General features: G+C 39.7%; 1 protein-coding gene across 1 annotated transcript in view; it reads left to right on the forward strand.

Moving 5' to 3' along the window:
- Window positions 1-20,967, forward strand: part of MYO1D (myosin ID) — a 351,112-nt gene that overhangs the window by 224,719 nt on the left and 105,426 nt on the right. Inside the window, exon 21 of the mRNA XM_082443687.1 lies at window positions 18,891-19,045. Coding sequence (XP_082299813.1) covers window positions 18,891-19,045 — 155 coding nt within the window. The remainder of the gene's footprint in view (window positions 1-18,890; window positions 19,046-20,967) is intronic.

The following is a 20,967-nucleotide window of genomic DNA, read 5'->3' on the forward strand; positions in this document are numbered from 1 at the left end:
CTTGTGATGGACGTCACCATACACTGTCTCACTTGACCCTCCCCACATCACTGGGAGGCAGTCCTGCACTGGTCCTGAACTCTTAGGTATTAAATAAATGAGCTTATTTCTTTGTTACTGGTTGAGGTTCAGAGCAAACGTTCTTTACACTGAATTATTATAGCAAAGTTCTAATGCACTGCAGGGAGAATCTGATTTTCTGACATAACAGACCGAAAAAAAGATTTTATTTTATTGGAATTATATCTAAATAAAGACGTCTTTACAACGTGTCGGGGATGGAGATACATCAGGCAGGGTAGGTAGAGTGGACAAGTTCAGGATCCTCTCTCCTGACACGGCTAGGTTACTTCTTTGGCTTCTGTGCACGGAACAGTCACTTTGCTCCATAGGAAGCCTCCTCCAGTGTCTGCCCTTACTCCCCTGCTCCTCCATCCCTTACCATTTCACGAAGCCCGTTGAACTGTAAAAATATCTCACGTTGCATTTAAAGACTATTACGCTCTAAATGGTAAAGGACAGAAGAAGAGTCAAATCCGGTGGGCAGTGTCTGGCAAACACAGGCATTAGGATATGTGGAAGCATGTGGGTAGTTGTTGCATTTATGCCCCATTTTAACAATAGCACCCACCGCAGTGGCGCGTTGAGGCCTGAAATGAGGTGCATGTAAACAAGTCTGAAGTCAGGCATGTGAAGCCCTTAGCGTAGCTCTTGTCACATAGTAAAATGCTCAATAATTATCAGCTCTTAAACCCCCTGCAGACCGGCAGTCCAGTGCCTGTGGACAGCAGAGGGGTGGGATAAAGTCAGCCCTCAGCATCCTCACCGTTTATTCTGTCCTCTCGCTTGTCCTTCTGCCTGGAGTGTTCTCCTCCCAGATAACTGCCTGGCTCCCTCACTTCATTCAGCTCTCTGCGCAGAATAACCTCCAAGGGGTTGTCTAGAAGCATCCATCCTATCCCTCTCTACACCTTGGTACTGCTACTATATTCGTCCTCATAGACCCTGTCACCACTGTCACCTTATACAGCTGTTTACGCTCTGGCTCCCCCTACTCCCTATTAAAACATAGACTCCATGAGAGAAGTGCTGTGGCCATATAGTAGGTGCTCAATAAATGGGCATTGACGAATGCACTGGAGGGGTCAGGACTGGTGATAGGGAAAGCAGTTCAGAGGCTGCTGCTATAATCCTGTTAAGAAATGACAAGGGCCTGGGCTTCCCTGGTGGCGCAGTGGTTGAGAATCCGCCTGCCAATGCAGGGGACACGGGCTCGAGCCCTGGTCCGGGAAGATCCCACATGCCGCGGAGCACCTCAGTCCATGCGCCACAACTACTGAGCCTGCGCTCTGGAGCCTGCGAGCCACAACTACTGAGCCCTCAAGCCACAACTACTGAAGCCTGTGCGATTGGAGCTCGTGCTCCGCAGCAGGAGAGGCCACCGCAATGAGAGGCCCGCGCACCGCAACGAAGAGTGGCCCCCACTCGCCGCAGCTAGAGAAAGCCCACTTGCAGCAGTGAAGACCCAACGCAGCCAAAAATAATAAATAAAAATAAAATAAATAAATGTTAAAATATATATTAAAAAAAAGAAAAAGAAATTACAAGGGCTTGAACTCAAGCAAGGACAGTTAAAGGGGTCAAGTGGTCTGGATTCAAGAGCTATTTAAGTGGTAGAAGGCCTTGGGCATCAAGAGGAAAGGGTCTAGACTCATAGATTTCTTTCTTGGACAACTTGGGTAGGCAGTGATGGTTACTCACCAAGATGGGAAATGTAGGGGGGGGGGAAACAGAGATGTGGTAGGAGAGGGTGGAAATAAATTCAGTCCTAAATGGATTTCATTTGAGGAGTCTGAGGAACGAAAAATGGAGAGGCCCGCTAGACAATTAACTGTCTAGAGAACAATCCAGAATAGAGACAGATTTGGAAGCCGTGAGTGGGTGTAGCTTAAACCGTGAGAGTGGATAAGAGCATCCAGAGAGGAGAAAGGGGAAATTACCAGGAGAACAGGGCTTTTAAGGCTACGATGAAGGGTAGGGCTTTGATAAAGAGGAACACATGGGAACCATCGGAGTTTCCTGAGCAAAGAGAGCCCTTCGACCTCATCTGTACCTTTTACTCATTGTCCTCCACACATTCAGTAAATCGTGATCATCTGCTGCCTACTGCGGCGCTATGGCACTGTGCTAGGTGCTAGAAATAAAGAGGAAAAAGACTGCCTCTGCTTGTTGTTTAGTGGGTGAGGCAAATAGATACAGACATCATCGCAGGACAACTCCTTACATGCTAAAACAGAGCAGCATGAATTGCTGAGAGAGTGTGGAGGAAGGGTGGACCTGGTTTCTCAGACAAGGAAGAGTTTCAGGGATTCATAAGTATATGCAAACACTTGTGCACTTTTCTATACAGAGTACCTGTGGCTTTTTTCAGATTCTTAAAGGGATTTGTGAATGACTGCTTTTGGCAACGCAGAGCGACAGATTTTAAGAGGCCTGAAGAGGTTTGTTTTTTAGGAAGCTAATTCCGACAACATTACAAAGTTTGGATGAACTGGGAAGAGGCTGGTGAAATAACTACCATTCAGTAAATACTCTTTGGGGCTTGGGACATGGTGCCACTGGTGATACTGAATTGAAATAGGGCCCCAAGAAGGACAGTGGTTAAGGCAAGGTAATGAGTTTCATCTTGGTTAAGTCAAATCTGTGGTCCCCATGGGCCCTCCACGGGACCCCTGTCTGAGTTTTCCCCAGACAGGCCAAATACCCATCTGGCACTCCAAGAAATGTCTAAGCTGACATTCACATTTGAGAATTATCGGTATTTTAAGGAGAGGGAAACTTGCAGCTCCCTCTCCCACTAAGCCCATGTGGTCCCCTCCTGCAATATATGCCTCTTGGCTCCCCAGCTGCATCATGAACTCACTAAAGAGAAAGCCACATTCTCTAATTCATTTGCATGCATGATCTAGAATAGAGAGTTGGAACTTCCAGTTCTGGACAAGATTAGAATAGATGCATTTCTCCCTATCCTCCTCGCTAAATACAGCTAAAAACCCTGGACATCATATTATAAAACAAACGTTAAGAAGACTCTGAAAGGTGGAGAGAAAGTGAACTAGCTAGGGACTTTAAGACATGAAAAGCAACATGGCAGTGAGCTCCTTGGGATTTCTTTTTGTCTCTGTACATCCCAGACTGCATTGCTGGAGAAGCCCCCTGTCCAGATGGGCACAGACAAGAAAAGCTTTCTCTCTCTTGCCAAAGGACCAGGAAATGGGCAGCCTATCTGACAACAAACATTCTCTGGAAAACACCTAGGAGGGTTGCAGGCCCCCCTAACTTCCGTCAGCAAAGGCCTCATGGAGAGCCTGGACCTCTACCCTTGCCCGAAGCGAAGAGGTACCCTTCCCCGTCCCCACTGGGGTGGCACCAAAGAGGCCCAAAGGGGAGCCTGGACTTGCACCCCCCACCCAGGGCAAGGGCGGTGCCCCTTCCCCTCTGCATAGAGTCAGGGGAGGCCAGGTGAGGAGCTAGCTTTCCACCAGCTCCTGGTGGTTCTAAGGTGCCTCTCATACTCCCCAGCAGGGTGGTATTGAGGAGCCCAAGTGGGGCCTGGACTTCCACTCCTCCCACCCTGCAGTAAAGCATTGGTGCCTCCTTCCCCTACTGGTCCCTTTTTAGCAGAAGCCTGACAAAGTAGAAGATTTACATTAAATCCAGAGTCTCATAACATAATACCCAGAATGACCAGGATGTGATCAAAAGTCACTCACCATCCCTAAAATAGAGCAATACTAGTCTACATGGATTCAACTTGCTGACAAACACGAGATAAGGAAAGGAAACCTAAAACTATGAGGGAATAATCTCTGCATTGAGAGGACCGTTAATTTGTAAGGTTAAAAAAAATTCAATGGAAAGACCAATAAGGAGAGTAACTTAAGTTGGTATTTTAAGAGAGAAAAGAAAATAAATTCAAAATCACATAAAACTTGATTAATAAAACAATTAGCTTTGTAAAATGATAATTTGAGTGTCTAAGATGAAGTTATGTAATGGTTTTACCTAAATCAATGGTGGTGTGTGATTAGAATCACTTGGGGAGGTTCTAAAAACTATAGATGCCCAGCCCCATCCAGGACCAAATAAATCAGAGTAGCCCCACTGATTGTAACATGCAGCCGGGGTTGAGAACGTTGGCCTAAATGAACCATAGGGGATAAATAGAATATAAGTGGAGAAATTTTACAACTTTTGCAGAGTCAAGATAGATGTGATGGAGTTTGTGTACTAAATTTTGCATGCCCTTTCTAAAGAAGGGCCCTCTTGGGCCATTTATCTTGCTTCATGCACCCTTGTGATGAATCTGATGATCTGGTCCCCAAGCCCACAACAATAAATCTGAAGCAGTAATTAAGCAGGAGCCAGTCTCTCGCAGGCAGGCGTATTGATGGTTGCAATATATGAAAACTGAAAGTACAGGAGGACTCTGAGGCGGTTCAGTTTAGTTCTACTAGGTGGCTTGGTATTAAAAAGCTTGTTGGAGTGATTTCTTGAGCTGTCTCCTCAGAGCAGTCTTTTTGGAATTAAAATTCAGTTTTTCATGAAACTGCTGAATACCAAGCTGCAAGACAAACCCTGGAACTCACACTGCCAGATAATCTAAGAGAGAGACCTCCAATAGGCCTGTCTGAGACTTTTAGCGAAAAGAAAACAATTAGCCATGTGGCTGATACCCATGAACTGGGAGGTTCTAACCCCCTTTCTAGGAAGGAATTTGACACACTTAATCTAAATATGAAAAAGTCAAACTTGCACGCCACAAATGAGGTACTTGCACCAAAAGGGAAAAATGACTCAAACATTTAAATTAATAAAGGAGGCTATGGCAGGCCCAGATTCCTGGGTAACTCTCTCTAAAGGAATTTGTATCGTAAAGTACAAAGTTCGTTTGTGATGGGAACATTATCTAGGTTGTAAATTTTCTTCTTGATGGTGCCCTTAATCCCTGTCAAGATGAGGAATATTTGGAAGAAATTGGAGTTGAATATGGAGATGTCATTTATTCAGTGCAGTTAGATGGGTTGATATTGGAAATTTACTGAAGAGTTTTGCTGAGTTGCTTTCATGAAGCTGTTAAAATCAAGGGTTGAAAGGCCTTATCGATAAATAGTAGAAACTTAGCCCTTTTGTCAGTTGATGACAGTGATTTTCATTGACCTGAATAATATTGATCAATAGTACTAGGCTTATAACTAAGTGCTTGTGCCTAAAGTTGATTAAACTGGCTTTAAGACAATTTTTTGGTTACTGCTCATGGCACGTATTTTGTAGAAAAGGGTCTGTTTCACCATTAGAATGTCATGTGCTTTACACACACAGGCATGATTTTTGGAACATGTGGTCCAAGGGGTATGGTCATAGGAACGCCAGTAGCCCTGAAGATGCATCTGTTTTAAAGCACGTTTACTTATTACTGTTCACCATAACAACTCTGAATCCTTAAGAAAGTAAAAGAATAATTTTATAATGTTTAATGAAGCTGGAAAATATTTCTGAAAAAGAGTGTGTTCCTACATGTTCTTCCAACATGGTAAAATTTTTAAAAACTGTTTTGTTGAAAGTGATTTTTGTTTGTAAAGGCATAAACTCTTAGTTATCCTGAACTATGCATTCTTTCCATGACACATTTACAAAATTAAGATTTCTCTATTTTCTGGTCACTATTGCTGCATAACAATTTACCCCAAACTTATAACCACCTCCTTTTTATTATGGTCATAGGTTCTTTTAGGTCAGGAATTCAGAAAGGGCAAAGCAGATGGCCTGTCTCTGCTCTGCAATATCTGGGGCCTCAGCTGAGGAGACTAGAAGGTTGGGGGGCGACTCAAGGGCTGAGAGCTGGAATCATTTGAAGGCTCATTCACTCAGATGACTGACACCTACCTGGGCTGGGAGGACTTGAAGACCGGGGCTACTGACTGGAGAGCCTTATGAGCCCTTTCGGAGATTCTTGGCTTCCTTATGGCACGGTGGCCGCAGGGTAATCAGGCTTCTTACGGGGGGCTTAGGGCTCAGAATATGAGCGTCCCAGTGAACGAGGCAGAAGCTGCATCCCCTTTTTATGACCTAACCTCGGAAGTCACACAGCATCACCTCTTTGCATTTTATTGGTTAGAAGCAAGTACTATGATCAGCCCAGATTCAAGGGAAGGGAACAGAGACCCCCATCTCTCAATGGGAGGAATGTCAAAGGATTTATGAACAAGTTTTAAACCCTCCACGGTCTACCCCTTTGTCAAAAATTATTTTCAAAAAATAAAAAATTATTTTCATTACTCTGACATTCAAAATATACTCACCCCCACCCAAGATGCCCCAAAGTCTCATCCCCTAATGTCATCAGGTTCAGGGTTGTGGTCCAGGATCTCATCATGTAAGTCAGTTTAGATGCAGTTCCTCAACTAGAGTTCTTCAATCTGAAGACCTGTGAAACTCAGGTCCTTAAAAGGACAAGTTATCTGCCCCACATACCCAACATACAATGGTGACACAGGGATGGGATACCCCACTAGACACTCCCCATTCCAAGAGATGGGAAATGGGAGGCACATAATAGTCAAGGGCCATTTGTGTTTGAAACTAAGTAGCCTTCTTGGTCTGCTTCCTGCCCATCAGAGGTTGGGGGTGCAAAAGCCTCTGCACATTTTGTAACGTCTCTGTCCCTTTCAGTGCAACCTGATACAATTCCTTTGAAATCTTGGTGGACTTATTGTGCATCAATTTATAATCCACTGAAACCACGCCCACAAACCTCTGCAAGATAAGCTCTCCTGTACCTGGGGCTCCTTATGAGCTACTATGGGACAAGGTCCCTAAGACTCTTAAGAGCCCCATTGTTTAATAGAGAAAGGCACGCCCTGAAGATCTTTAATCTGCCTGGAAGTTTCTATGTGACACTGCCTTAGATCTTTCTGAGGTTTTGACAAAGGATTTTACAGTCCCGCTCTGGACTTGATCATTGCCCTGAAACCATTTCCCAATTTGAGAATCATTTGCCATCTGGAGAAGCTGGGAATAAGAAACAGTTTTATTTTCAAACCCAGCAAGTGCAGGCTGCTTTATATTTCCTCTAAATTTTGCATGAAAGCTGAACAGTTCTGTATTAAGATCATCTCTCTCCTCTCACGTGTTTTCATAGACAGCAAGAAGCAGCCAGATGGCACTTCCAGTGTCCTGTCTAGAAATCCTTATCTAGATCATTGAATTTGTTAGGTACGTTTTCTGTTTTCTGCCTTCCCATAGTCAACAGTGTTGTCAAATTTCCTGCCACTTTGTATCAAGGGTCTCCTTTCCTCAAGCTTGAAATCATATTTGACTTGCTTCCCTTCAGGCCCTTGTGACCACCTGCTTAAAGCCCATCGTGATTTCACCAGCAGGCTCCTCAAGGCTCTTCCAGCTGTGACCCACTTCACAAAGCCAGTGCCAGCTGTTTAGTATTGTGTTACAGTAGCACCTCTCTTCTCCCAAATTTTGATTCCAGTCAACTATTGCTGTGTACCCAACCACCCCAGACTTAGTGGAGTAAAATAAATGACCTTTTTTTTTTTTTTTTAATTTTTATTTTGTTTTGGAGTACAGTTGATTCAATGGTGTGTTAGTTACAGGTGTATAGCAAAGTGATTCAGTTATACCCATACAAGTATCCTTTCTTTTTCAGATTCTTTTCCCATTTAGGTTACTGCAGAATATTGAGCCCAGTTCCCTGTGCTATACAGTAGGTCCTTGTTGGTTACCTATTTTAAATATAGTAGTGTACCACCATTTTATTATGATCATGGATTCCATGGGTCAGGACTTTGGAAAGGGCACAATGGGGCCAGTTCACCTTTGTTCCACAATACCTAGGGCTTTGGTTGGGAAGACACAAAAGCTGGAAGTTACTCAACAACTGAGGCTTGGGATCATTGGGACCCTCATATGCTCACTCTTCTGGCACTGGGGCTGGGAGGGCTCGTACCAGGACTGCTGACCGGAGGGTCAACCCTTGACCTCTCCAAGAGGCTTGAGATCCTCACAGCACAGTGACCTCGGGATAGAGCCACCCCTACATAGTGGCTCAGGGCACAAGCATTGCTTCCAAATGATGAGGGATAAACTCTTATTTATCCCAAACTCTGCATTATTTCTATGACAGATCTGATTCATTAAGATCTCTGATTTATAGCTAGTTGGGCCAAGGAGAGAGAGGAAGAGAAGGAGGAAGAAAGAGGGAAAGGGAGAGAAGAAGGGAGATCGGGAGAGACAGATGAACAGAGAACAGGGAGACAAAGCAAGAAATAAAGTCACCAGGCATCCTACAGAAAGTCAGAGCATCTGTCTTCCAAGCTTCTGAATGGAAAACAGAATGAACAGAATGTTCTCCATCGTTGAGCAGCCAAATCAATTTGTTAAATGAGATCAAAAGAGCATAAATATTATAACTCTGCTGTCAAACCAAAGAACTGAAGTAGGGAATAGAAAATCCCAAAGGCCAAGTGTATATATCACAATACAAGCAGATACCTGAAGAAACGAAATGATTTTCGTACAATTTTATGAAAGCTCTTTGTTTTTTAAGCACATCCCTGATTGGGGTGGGGGGCAGCCCCAAGTTAGTGAAGTCCCTTGGAGGTGTTTGCAGAGAGCACTAACCACAGAAGAGAAGAGATCCCCCCACTCAAGAAGACATGGAGTAGCTGCTTCCTGGGAGTAAGTCTGGAACAAGAAGGCCCCAGAGTGAAAACTAGCCAGGAAGCCCTATAAAAAAGCATGCATTCTCCTCCCTGGTCAGACCTGGATGGCTTTAAAGGAGTTGATCACCATTTTAAAAGATTAACTCTTTTCAAAGTCACAAGAGCTCAAGGGCTCGTGGCGTATTCCATTATTAGAGATTTTTGTCATAAAGTATCAGGGCCCTTTCTCGTGATTCCCACATTCTCCAGAAGTCTTCAGTGTTTTGAAATTGTTGTTTGGGATCCTGGAATTTACTGCTAGCATTTTGAGGCCCCACAGTTTTCAGTGACAAAGCTTGTGCACACACGTACAGATGCAGACAGAGAAATAAAGATAGAATATGAAGCAAAAGAGACAGCAAGCACAATTTGAAAAGATACTTGCACCACAATGTTCATTGCAGCACTATTTATAGTAGCGAAAACACGGAAGCAACCTAAATGTCCATTGACAGATGAATGGATAAAGAAGATGTGGTACATATATACAATGGAATATTACTCAGCCATAAAAAAAGAATGAAATAATGTCATTTGCAGCAACATGGATTGTCACACTGAGTGAAGTAAGTCAGACAGAGAAAAACAAATATATCGCTTATATGTGGAATCTTAAAAAATGGTACAAATGAACTTATCTACAGAACAGAAATAGAGTCGCAGATGTAGAACACAAACTTATGGTTACCAGGGGGAAAGAGGGGAGGAAATTAGGAGATTGGGATTGACATATACATACTACTATATATAAAATAGATAACTAATAAGGACCTACTGTGTAGCACAGGGAACTCTTCTCAATACTCTGTAATGACCTGAAAGAATTTTTACAAGAGTGGATATATGTTTTAAAAAAAGACAGCAAGCAAAATGACTTGTGGTTACAGTGGACTTTGGGGAAGTATTAACCCCGTCCCTGTTCTTGTCCTACAAAGTGAGGCTGAACCCAGTCCAACAACTGTGGGTTTATAGCCTCAACATAATTTTTTTTTAATTATTGAAAACTGGAGATTAGAAGCCAAGGACTATCTGTCATTAAGAGAAATCAAATGAAGTTAAATTCTATTGCAATGAATCTTACTATGAGAAGAATATATAGACCACCAAAAAATAATTTAAATTCCAAACTACCTATTTCAAGCAATTTGAATAAACCTATATTCTATTATTATCATATTTTAAATAGTTCCTTTAAGATTACCATTACAGCATTTGTCTGGTTTGTCACCTTCAAAGATTAACTATTTTCTTTGTAAAATTCTCATAATCCTAATGGTAACAATTTATGAAAATAGAGAAAAGATAAAGAGAAAATTCAGTATTTTGTGAGTTTGTTCTTACTACAGTGGACCTCTGGCTTTCTAGGTCTAAGTAATGAGCTAATCTTTTTAGCTCTCAAGAGCTAAGTAAGCCAATTTGACTTACAAATATAGAACTAAGTCTTAAAAAAGAACATTCAGAGGAAACTCTCTGGCATGATGGAAATGTTCTGTATCTTGATTTGGGTGTCAAAAATCATCTACCTAAACACTTAAAAGTCTGTGAATTTTACTGTACATAATTTATACCTCAATTTTTAAAATCCTATTTGACTGATGGGTCAAGATGTATGGAGTATTTTGGTGTGAGTAGGGTCATATGTTTTAATTTCCAGTTAATTCTTTTCTTACCTGCTATTTATAAAAATAGTAAAAGAGAGACAGTATCTATTAACATACTTAGTCTCTGTCATTTAAAAATTGTATTAAAAGATCCAGGCCAAAGTCTCCATGCTCAGTCATGATACTTGTTTCTAGTCCAGTAATAACTTTTCTACAGGGGAGGAAGTCTATTCTCTCCTTTATCCACAATGCTTTGCTGGCAAAGATTACCAGTGGTTAGAAAAAAGTTAAAACTAATATTGTAGGGTTGATATGATAATAAATACATTTGAGTATTTACCAACTTTCTATGGAGAGAGATACTGTTTTATATACCATGGAATACTGTAAAATAAAAACAGTACAAGGACATAACTTCATACTTGCCTTGAAAAAGTGAAAGCTGTCAAGCAAGGAGATAATTCTAGTGGGACAAACACACAGATGATGCATAAATGTGACCTATTAATCAGCTGAGCAATATGGATGCATTTCTTGTTAGTGAACCATCCTTACACTTGTGAACCGTGCCCTCTTGGTCATGGTGTATTAGCCTGCTGAATTGAGTTTGTTAATTATTTTGTATATTTGCATCTGTCCTTGTGAGACTGGTCTCTAGGTGTGTGTGCGTGTGTGTGAAAGAGATCTTCATCAAGTTTTGCTACCACGATTCAATAAAATGAGTCGGGATGGTGTCTGTTTATGTTCTAGAGCATTTTCCGTAGCATAGGAATTACCTGGGGCTTGATGGCCTATACTACCATCATCTGTGCCCAGGAACATTTAGGAGAGTGTTTTCCGCCAACGTGAAAAAAAATTCCCCTAGTTATGAATTGATTCTGATTATGTCATCTTTCTTTGAGTCAATTTTTAGTAATTTGTATTTTCCTATAAAAGCATGCATTTCACAAATACTTAATTTATTAATAGGAAATTACAGATGTTATTCTCATAATTTCTAAAGACATCACACCTTTTCTTAAATCTCTTTCTCATTCCTCATGTTAGATATCTGTGTTTTTGCCTTGTTTTTTCCTGATTAGACGCTGCCAAGGGTTTGGTTCTTTAGTGGTCTTTTCAAAGAACCAGCTCTTGGGTTTATCATCTATATTGTTTTTCTCATTCATCGATTTCTGATTTTATCTTCACTGATTTTTACCTTGATAGATTTCTTCTGCCCTTTCTCTAGGTTTTTGGTATTTAATTTACTTCCTTTTTTTCTTACTTAATAACAAAAGTATTTGAGGCAATGTGTTTTCTTTTGAATATAGCTTTGGCTGCATCCATGAATTCTGATGTAAAATTCTCTTTCTCATTAACTTACTCATTGTCTGTAGTTGCAACTATAATCCAGGAGTTGCCTAAAGAGATACTTCTTTTAAAAAATTCTCAGTGATAAGGTTGTGTTGTTAACCTTTATATAATTTTCTAGTTTTACTGCACTATGATTAGGATCAGTGCATATCCTACTTTTTGTAATTGGGGAGAGGAATGTTACTTTTGGCCCCATACATAATACATATGTGTAAATGTTTCAGGGACCGCAATAAATGTGTGTAAAAATTCCACGTAACTGATAATCAAATACGTTGATTATTCAGCCACTCTCCATACTCATTTGCTTTTTGCCTGCTTGAACTGCCAAGCACTGGGTCGTCCACTAAAATCACAACTTGGTCCATTTCTTTTGTATAAGAATAATTTTTGCTTTGTATGTTTCAGTACCATGTTATTCAGTGCATGAAGATGGTGGTTTTCATTTTTTGTTATATTTTTGTCAATATAAAATGAAAAAGTTTTGTTTTTTGCCTTGGATTTTGCTTTGTCTGTTATTCCTATTCCCATCCCTAGTTTCTTTCTGATACGTCTTTGTCCATCCTTTCATTTTTGTTCTATGTCTTTTTGTTTTAGATGCATCTTTTATAAACAGAGTATAGTTAAATTTCTTTTTTGACCTAATCCGTGACCCATTTTCATCCAATAAAAGAGTTGTATCCCATTCACATTTCTTATAGAAACTGACAAATTTTGTTTTCTTAAATTTGATTGTGTTATTTAAACGCTTTCCATTTTTAATACTTCTGTGCTATTTCCTTCTTTTTTTTCTGGTTGCTATGTTGTTCAAGTTTTATTTATTCTCTTTTTACTAATGATTAGAAAGTTATAACGTTCTTTTTTTTAAATTATTATTTATTTATTTATTTATTTATTTATTTATTTATTGGCTCTGTTGGGTCTTTGTTTCTGTGCGAGGGCTTCCTCTAGTTGCGGCAAGCGGGGGCCACTCTTCATCGCGATGCGCGGGCCTCTCACCATCGCGGCCTCTCTTGTTGCGGAGCACAGGCTCCAGACGCACAGGCTCAGTAATTGTGGCTCACGGGCCTAGTTGCTCCGCGGCATGTGGGATCTTCCCAGACCAGGGCTCGAACCTGTGTCCCCTGCATTAGCAGGCAGATTCTCAACCACTGCGCCACCAGGGAAGCCCTATAACGTTCTTTTTACTTGTCTGGTTATGTTCACTGTTTGATCCTCCATAGGAGGAGGGTCTAGGAGAATTGAGTTAGATTAACATCAGAGATTGTATCTGCCCTGCTCAAACCTTCAAAACCAAAGAAGAGGAAGGTTTAGATTTCTAATAGCATAAGGATCTCACAGATTATGAAAAATAAGAAGGCAACTAGTAGGGGGAAGCCCTGATAAGGAGTTTCACTTTTGTTCAGAGAACTTACTTGTGTGTTCTGGCTGCCCGAAGACAACTGAGGTAGGATCCCTTCCCTAACTAATGTATTTGCATACAATACCTCCCTTGGCGTGGTACTTGTGTAAAGTTTTTCAGATTTCGCTGGCGTATCTTCTCTTAGAGTGTAAAGACCCTTGAAGGCAGGGGGTTTTGCTTATTTATCTTTTTATACCTCTGAGTTGCTCCTATTTGATCCTTGCCACAATCTTACGAGGTAGATGAGACACCTAGTAGGATCCTTATCTTGCAGAAAAGGAGACAGATGGCCTCCCCCAAAATTAAATGATTCGCTCAGGCTCACACGGCTGGATTGAGGTGAACACCCAGGTCATCCCTTACTGCACTGCTTTCTCCCATCTAGCATCCTGTCTCCCAGAACAAAAGAGACATCCTGGATGCTGTCTGTCCTGCCTTGGTGACAACAGGATCTTAATCTTTCATTAGCTGTGCAGCAGAGGAAAGTAGGTGCTGTTTTCCCTCTTTTCTGCTGGGGCTCTGGCACGCCCATAGGCCTGAGAACACACGTGAAGAATTCCTATGCCCGTCCAGGTGAAGCCTCTCAGGCAGGGCAGAATAGGGAAGGGCAGGAAGGGAAGCCCACGCCCCGAGGTGGGAAGGTGGCTGAGAAAACAGTCATAGGCGCCTCTGCTCTAGCCCGACAGCATCCAGGAAGGGACCTTCTGTCTGGATGGTTTCAGCATTCACTGCTGAATCGGTCCCTTTCCCCGGACCCCTGCAGCTAACGTTCCTGGGATACGCAGGCAGAGTTGGTGCTGTTAGAATTCTCATTTTATTAGGCTTTAATCAAGCTCTCCTGTGAAGTGCTACATAAATTTCATTTTGAATTTTGTATATAAAATAAATGAGAGAGAAGGATCATGGACATAACATGTTTTTTTAAATGAAAATGATATTTTTAATTTACTCATATAAAAATCATCTGGGGGTGGGGGAGGGAAGGATTGGGAGCTTGGGGTTAGCAGATGCAAACTAGTATATATAGGATGGATAAACAACAAGTTCCTACTGTATAGCACAGGGAACTATATTCAATATCCTGTGATAAACCATAATGGAAAAGAAATGAAAAATATATATGTATATATATATACATACATATATATATGTATAACTGAATCACTTTGCTGTGCAGCAGAAATTGACACAACACTGTAAATCAACTATACTTCAATAAAATATTTTTAAAAGGAACTTTAAAAAAAGCCAATGTACACCAAACCAAACCAAAAAAAAAAACACAAAAAAATCATCTAAGTGTCAGAAAGATTGTTACATTCTCTTATCCATGGCCTCAGAAAACCCATGATCTAACGTAGGTTTGTCAAATGATTTCCAGCTCCTTGAATATTTTGCCTTCTCTCCATTGAGCGCTGACACTGGTATTCTTTAAAATCAACCTAAGAACTCACCTCCTATGAAAATTTATTTATGTGACATTTAGGGATGCTTATTTTTACAGCTTATGTTCATTTGTCCTTGATATTTGGAAAAGCCTACTGTGATAGAAAGAACATGGGTCTGGGTCAGTCTGCAGGCCTGAGTTCCAGTTTCAGGGTCTGCAAGTTAGCTAACTTCTTTGAGCCTCAGTTTTCTTATCTGTAAAATATGGGCATGAGACTAAATGATCTTCCAAACGTATGAACTGTTAAAGTGTTCTTCAGTTGTTGGGTATGTGTCTCTTCCACTCATCCAACTGGATCATGAATCCCCGTAGAACAGGGATTATACCTTCTGCATCTTTGGTACTTCCATCCCCACCCCCAGGCTGCCTGGCACTCTGCATTGCCCCCAGCGGGTATCCTGTCAATGCTGATTGCCAGACTGACAGCACCTGTGGCAGCCAGGAGTTGGCACTTTGGTATTTTCTGCAATAGAAGAACAAACCACAGAATAAGAAATCACTCGGGTTTCTGCTTTATTGACCAAGGTAGATCTAGGGATCAAAATAACCAAGGAGCTATATTTTTTTAATTTGCGTATAATAGATAAAATTGGCTTTTGGTAGTGGTGATTGTATACAGGTCTGTGGGTCTTAATACATGCATAGATTTCTGTAACCACCACCACAATGAGGATACAGAGTCATTCCATTACCCCCAAAAAACTCCTTTGTATCAGACTCTCCCTGACCCCAATCCCTGACAACTATATTCCAGAATATCACATAAATGGAGTCGTATAGTATGTAAACTTTTGATACTGGCTGCTTTCACTCAGCATCATGCCTTTGAAAATAAACCATGGTGATGCATATCAATAATTTGTATTATTAGTTCATTCCTTTTTATTGCTGAATAGCATTCCATTGTATAGATGTATCACAGTTTGCTTATTCACCTATTGATGGATATTCTGGTGGTTTCCAGTTTGGGGCAGTTATGAATAGAGCTGCTGTAAACATTCATGTGTAAGTTTTTGTGTGAACATAAATTTTTATTTCTCTGGGATAAATGCCTAGGACCGAGATTTCTGGTTCATGTGGTAATTCTATGTTTAACTTTTTGAGTAACTGCCAAACTGTTTTCCCAGTGATCGTACCATTTTACATTCCCACCAACAATGTATGAGAGTTGATTGTTGTACATCCTCTTTGGTATTGTCACTTTTGTTGTTGTTCTTCTTCTTTGTTTCGTCTTTATTTTGGCCATTCTGATAGGCTTGTGGTGATATCTTGTTATAGTCTTAATTTGCATTTCTGTAGTGCCTAGTGATGTTGAGCACCTGTTTGCCACCCATAGGTCTTCTTTGGTAAAGTGACTTCAAATCTTTTGCCCATTTTAAGTTGACTTGTTTGCTCTCTTGTTGTTGAGTTTTAAGAGTTTTTTATATATTCTGGACACAGGTCCTTTATCAGATATATCTCTGCAAATATTTTCTCCCAATCTGTGGGCAGTCTTTCCATTCTCCTACCAATGTCTTTCTTAGAGAAAAGTTCTAAATTTTATGAAGTTTAGTTTAACAGTATTTTTTTCTTTTATGGGTTGTGCTTTTGGTGTCATTTCTAAGAAATCTTTGCCCAATCCAAGGTCACAGAGATTTTCTCCTGTGTTTTCTTCTAAAAGTTTTATGGTTTTACATTTTACATTTAGATCTATGACCCATTTTGAATTAATTTTTCATGAGGTGTGAGATTTAGGTCAATGTTTATTTCTTTTGGCATGTGGATGTCCAAATGTTCTGAGTTATCCAAATGTCCAAAGTATCCTTTCTCCATTGAATTGCCTTTGCATCTTTGTGAAAAATCAATCGGTCATATTTATGTGAGACTGTATCTGACTCTCCATTCTGTTCCCACTGATCTATGTTTTTATCCCTTTGACAATCCTTTTGACAATTACGTTGTCTTGATTACTGTAGCTTTACAGTAAGAAAATCAGCTACTGTGAGTCCTCCAACTTTGTTCTTCTTTTTCAAATTGTTTTGGCTACTCTAGTTCCTTTGCCTTTCCATATACGTTTTAGAATCAGCTTGTTGATATCTACCAAAAATTCTGCTGGGATTTTGGTTGGGATTGCATTAAATCTATAGATCGATTTGGGGGAAATTGGCAGTATTCAACAATATTGAGTTTTCCAAACCATGAACACATTATTCCTCTCTGTGTATTTAGATTTTCTTTTATTCCTGTCATCAGCATTTTCATTTGATTTCTTTCATCAGCATTTCATAGTTTTCAGCTTACAGGTCTTACACACGTTTTGTTATATTTATATCTAAGTATTTTTGGTTTTGAAGTTGTGGATGGTTTTGGTTTTAAATTTCTGTTTCCAGTTTTTCATTGCTGGTATATAGAAATATTTTTGTCTGTTGACCTTGTGTTTTGTGACCTTGCTAAACCCACTAATTAGTTCTGAGAGCTATTTTGTAAATTCCTTGGGATTTTCTACATAGACAATCATGTAATCTGAAAATAAAGTCATTTGTTTCTTCCCTTTTAAACTGTATGCCTTTTAATTTATTTAAACCTGCCTTAAGGCACTGGCTAGGGCTTCCAGTATGAAGTTGCCCAGCAGCAGTAACAGTAGAAATCCTTACATCGCTGCTGATCTTTGGGGAAAACATTCAGTCTTTCACCACTTAGTAAGATGTTAGCTGTGGCGTTTTTGTAGATGTCATTAATAGGTTGAATTCTCTTCTAATCCTGTTTGCTGAGAGATTTATATCATGAATGGATGTTGAATTTTGTCAAATGCTTTTTCTGCGTCAACTGATATGATAGCTTTCTTTTTTTATATATCTTTATTGGAGTATAATTGCTTTACAATGTTGTGTTAGTTTCTGTTGTACAACAAAGTGAATCAGCTATAATTATACATATATCCCCATATCCCCTTCCTCTTGAGCCTCCCTCCCATCCTCCCTATCCCACCCCTCTAGGTGGTCACAAAGCATCAAGCTGATCTCCGTGTGCTATGCGGCTGCTTCCCACTAGCCATCCATTTTACATGTGGTAGTGCGTATATGTCATTGCTACTCTTTCACTTTGTCCCAGCTTCCCCTTCCCCGTGTCCTCAAGTCCATTCTCTACGTCTGCGTCTTTATTCCTGCCCTGCCACTAGGTTCATCAGTACTGTTTTTTTTAGATTCCATATATGTGCGTTAGCACACAGTATTTGTTTTTCTCATTCTGACTTACTTCACTCTGTATGACAGACTCTAGGTCCATCCACCTCACTACAAATAAGTCAATTTTGTTTCTTTTTATGGCTGTGTAATATTCCATTGTATATATATATATATATGCCACATCTTCTTTATGCATTCATCTGTCAGTGGACATTTAGGTTGCTTCCATGTCCTGACAATTGTAAATAGTGTAGCTTTGTTTTTTTTTCTGTTGCTATGATGGATTACATTGATTGATATTTTTAATACAAAACTAGCTATGCATTTCTTAGATTATCTCCACTTGGTCATGATGCATTTTTGTTTTTATGTATTTTTGGATTTGATTTGCTGATATTTTGGCCATTCTAATTACATCCATGTTCATGAAGGATATTGGATATTGGTTTGTAGTTTTCTTGTACTGCCTTTGTCTATTTTTGGCATCAGGACAGTGCCCATAAAATGAGTTGTGAAGTGTTCCCTTCTCTTCTGTTTTCTAGAAGAGATGTGGAGAATTGGTGTTATTTCTTCTTTAAATATTTGGTAGAATTTACCAAGGCAATCATCTGAGCCTCCTGGAGTTTTCTTTTTTGAAAGGTTTTTAACTACAAATTTAATTTCTTTAATAGATATAGCAGTATTCAGGTTATCTATTTCTTCTTGGGTGAATTTTGGTAGTTTATGGCTTTCAAGGAATTGTTTGGTTTTGTCTAAGTTGTTGAACTTATGTGCATAAAGTTGTTGTAAATATTCCTTTATTATCCTTTTAATGTCTACGTGGTCTGTAGTAATAGCCCCTCTTCCATTTCTGATATGGGTAATTAGGTTTTCTCTCTTTTATTCTTTCGGACTAGAGATTCAGCAATTGTATTTATCTTTTGAAAGAACCAGCTCTTTGTTTCATTGATTTTACCCTATTGTTTTTCTGCTTTAAATTTTATTAATTTTTGTTCTTATCTTTATTATTTCCTTTCATCTGCTTGTTTCATGAAGCTCGATAAGGATTAATGTCATCAGAGTTACTGAGTAGAACCATTACAAACTGTATTTTTAAATTCCTTCTTTTGAGAACCACCCTTACAGTTTCCATGCCTTGTCTCCTTGCAGTTGACTGGTCTGAGTGTCTCCAATGGGAAGGACCAACTGGTAGTGTTCCATACAAAAGACAACAAAGACCTCATCGTCTGTCTCTTCAGCAAACAGCCAACCCATGAGAGTCGAATTGGAGAGCTGGTTGGAGTCCTGGTGAATCATTTCAAGAGGTAAAGTTTGATTTTTGTTTAACTAAGTTGAAAATATATGAAATCTTTTATCATAATTCTCACTGAACTTGTTTTGTGCCAATTTTAGTGTACTGAGTTATTTTCCTTCTTAAGGAAAACTTAAATCATCTGTTTCCCAGAAGGCAAAATTAGCATCCAGCCTTAGTTTCAAGATGAGGGATGATCGTCTACTTTTCCAGCCTCCAGCTGAACCAACAGTGAGAGATTTCCCCAATGGTGATTTCTTCACTGCCAATCCAAATGTAATTAAATCCAAAAGACAGAAAACTTACTTTATATTCTTATTGTCACAGCTTCTCATTTACCCCACGTATAATCAGTTAGAGTAGCTACTATGAATATAAACAAATTAGAAGGCAGGTTTAGGATGACATGTAGGTCCACAAAGACTAAAGGGATTCTTTTTTTTTTTTTTTATTTTTAATAAAGTGATTTATTTTCTCACAATTCTGGAGGCTAGATTTAGAGATCAAGGTGTCTGCAGGGTTGTTTCTTCTGAGGCCACTCTTCTTGGCTTGTAGATGGCCATCTTCTCTCTGTGTCTTCACATGGTCTTCCTTCTGTACATGACTATGTCCAAATTTCCTCTTCCTTTAAGGATACCAGTCATGTTGGATTAAGACTCACCTTAATGACCTTATTTTGACTAAAGGGATTCTGAAGAGGCAATTACCTCTGCAAAAACATGGAGTCATGAGGGAACGTGGCATTGTCTTGAGAACTTCATAGTAGCCCTAGGCGATACCTGGGGTGGTTGTTTATGTCAGTGTAGTGAACAGTGATGTGAGAGATATAAACGGGGAGCAGATCCTGATGGTGATGGGGACCAGTGAATGGATAATTTTAAGCAGAGAAGTGACTTGTTATTTATTAGAGTTGTTTTAGAGATGGGGTTTCTCTTCCCAAAGGAGGTCATGGAGTATTTGGAGTTGGGTGTTTCTCTGACTCCAAACTCAGATGTTCTTCCCATTGTGGCACACTGTCTCTGCCACCCCACCACCCTGATGCCAGAAGGAGACCACTCCTCCAAACTCAGGGACTGAGAAATGAGCCCAGTGTCCAGTTCCTTTTCTTCCTAAAAGACATTTACTACGTTGCCAACAGTAATCTAGTTCCTCATGAGTATTTCTTTTCCTTTAAGTTTAGACATGGCTTTTCTCTAAACAAAGGCTTATTTAGAATCTGCTGTCCACACATCTAATTCTGCTGTGTTCCTTTTTACTGATAAATGTATGGAGTATAATTTTAAAAGTGAGCTGCACAGGCCATTTATTTTATGTTCTTAAACCTTGTATCCTAGATCAAAACAGATCTTTAAATATCTTATATAATTAAATGTTTTTAAATGCTATAAATAAAATAATGTTTCATGGTCATCTGGTGGGAAAAAATAAGATCCAACTAAGGAATTACCAAAAGATAGTAATAAACATATAGGCCTTTGAAAAATTCCCTTCCATCTGCCAAATAACTATGAAGTAAGAGAAATACTGAAGAGTTTAGAATGGAAGGGAAAGACATGGAGAAGGCATCTCTACAATAAAGTCTATAACTCAAATAAACAGGCCTATTTTCCTCCTAATATGTAGTTATAGCACAGTATGGATAATCAAAGGGATTTTAATCTTTACCTTTCATTTGGATGCCTGTAGTAATAAATAGTTTTTGCCTGGGAAACTGAAGTATTTTTTCTCAATCTGAGTCCTTATTTCTGAAATTCTAACCCCTGTTAAATGCCTCTACAAGTGGTGGAAATATGTGAATCTGGTTCTAGAATCCATCAACTGCTTTCTTTTCCTAGCATGTGTTCTGAGACACATTTCTATCTCGAAAATATGTAAGAATTTTTTTTAACATCTTTATTGGAATATAATTGCTTTACAATGGTGTGTTAGTTTCTG

The sequence above is a fragment of the Balaenoptera physalus genome, assembly GCF_965194825.1.
Source record: "Balaenoptera physalus genome assembly, chromosome: 20".
NCBI classification, from domain to species: domain Eukaryota; kingdom Metazoa; phylum Chordata; class Mammalia; order Artiodactyla; family Balaenopteridae; genus Balaenoptera; species Balaenoptera physalus.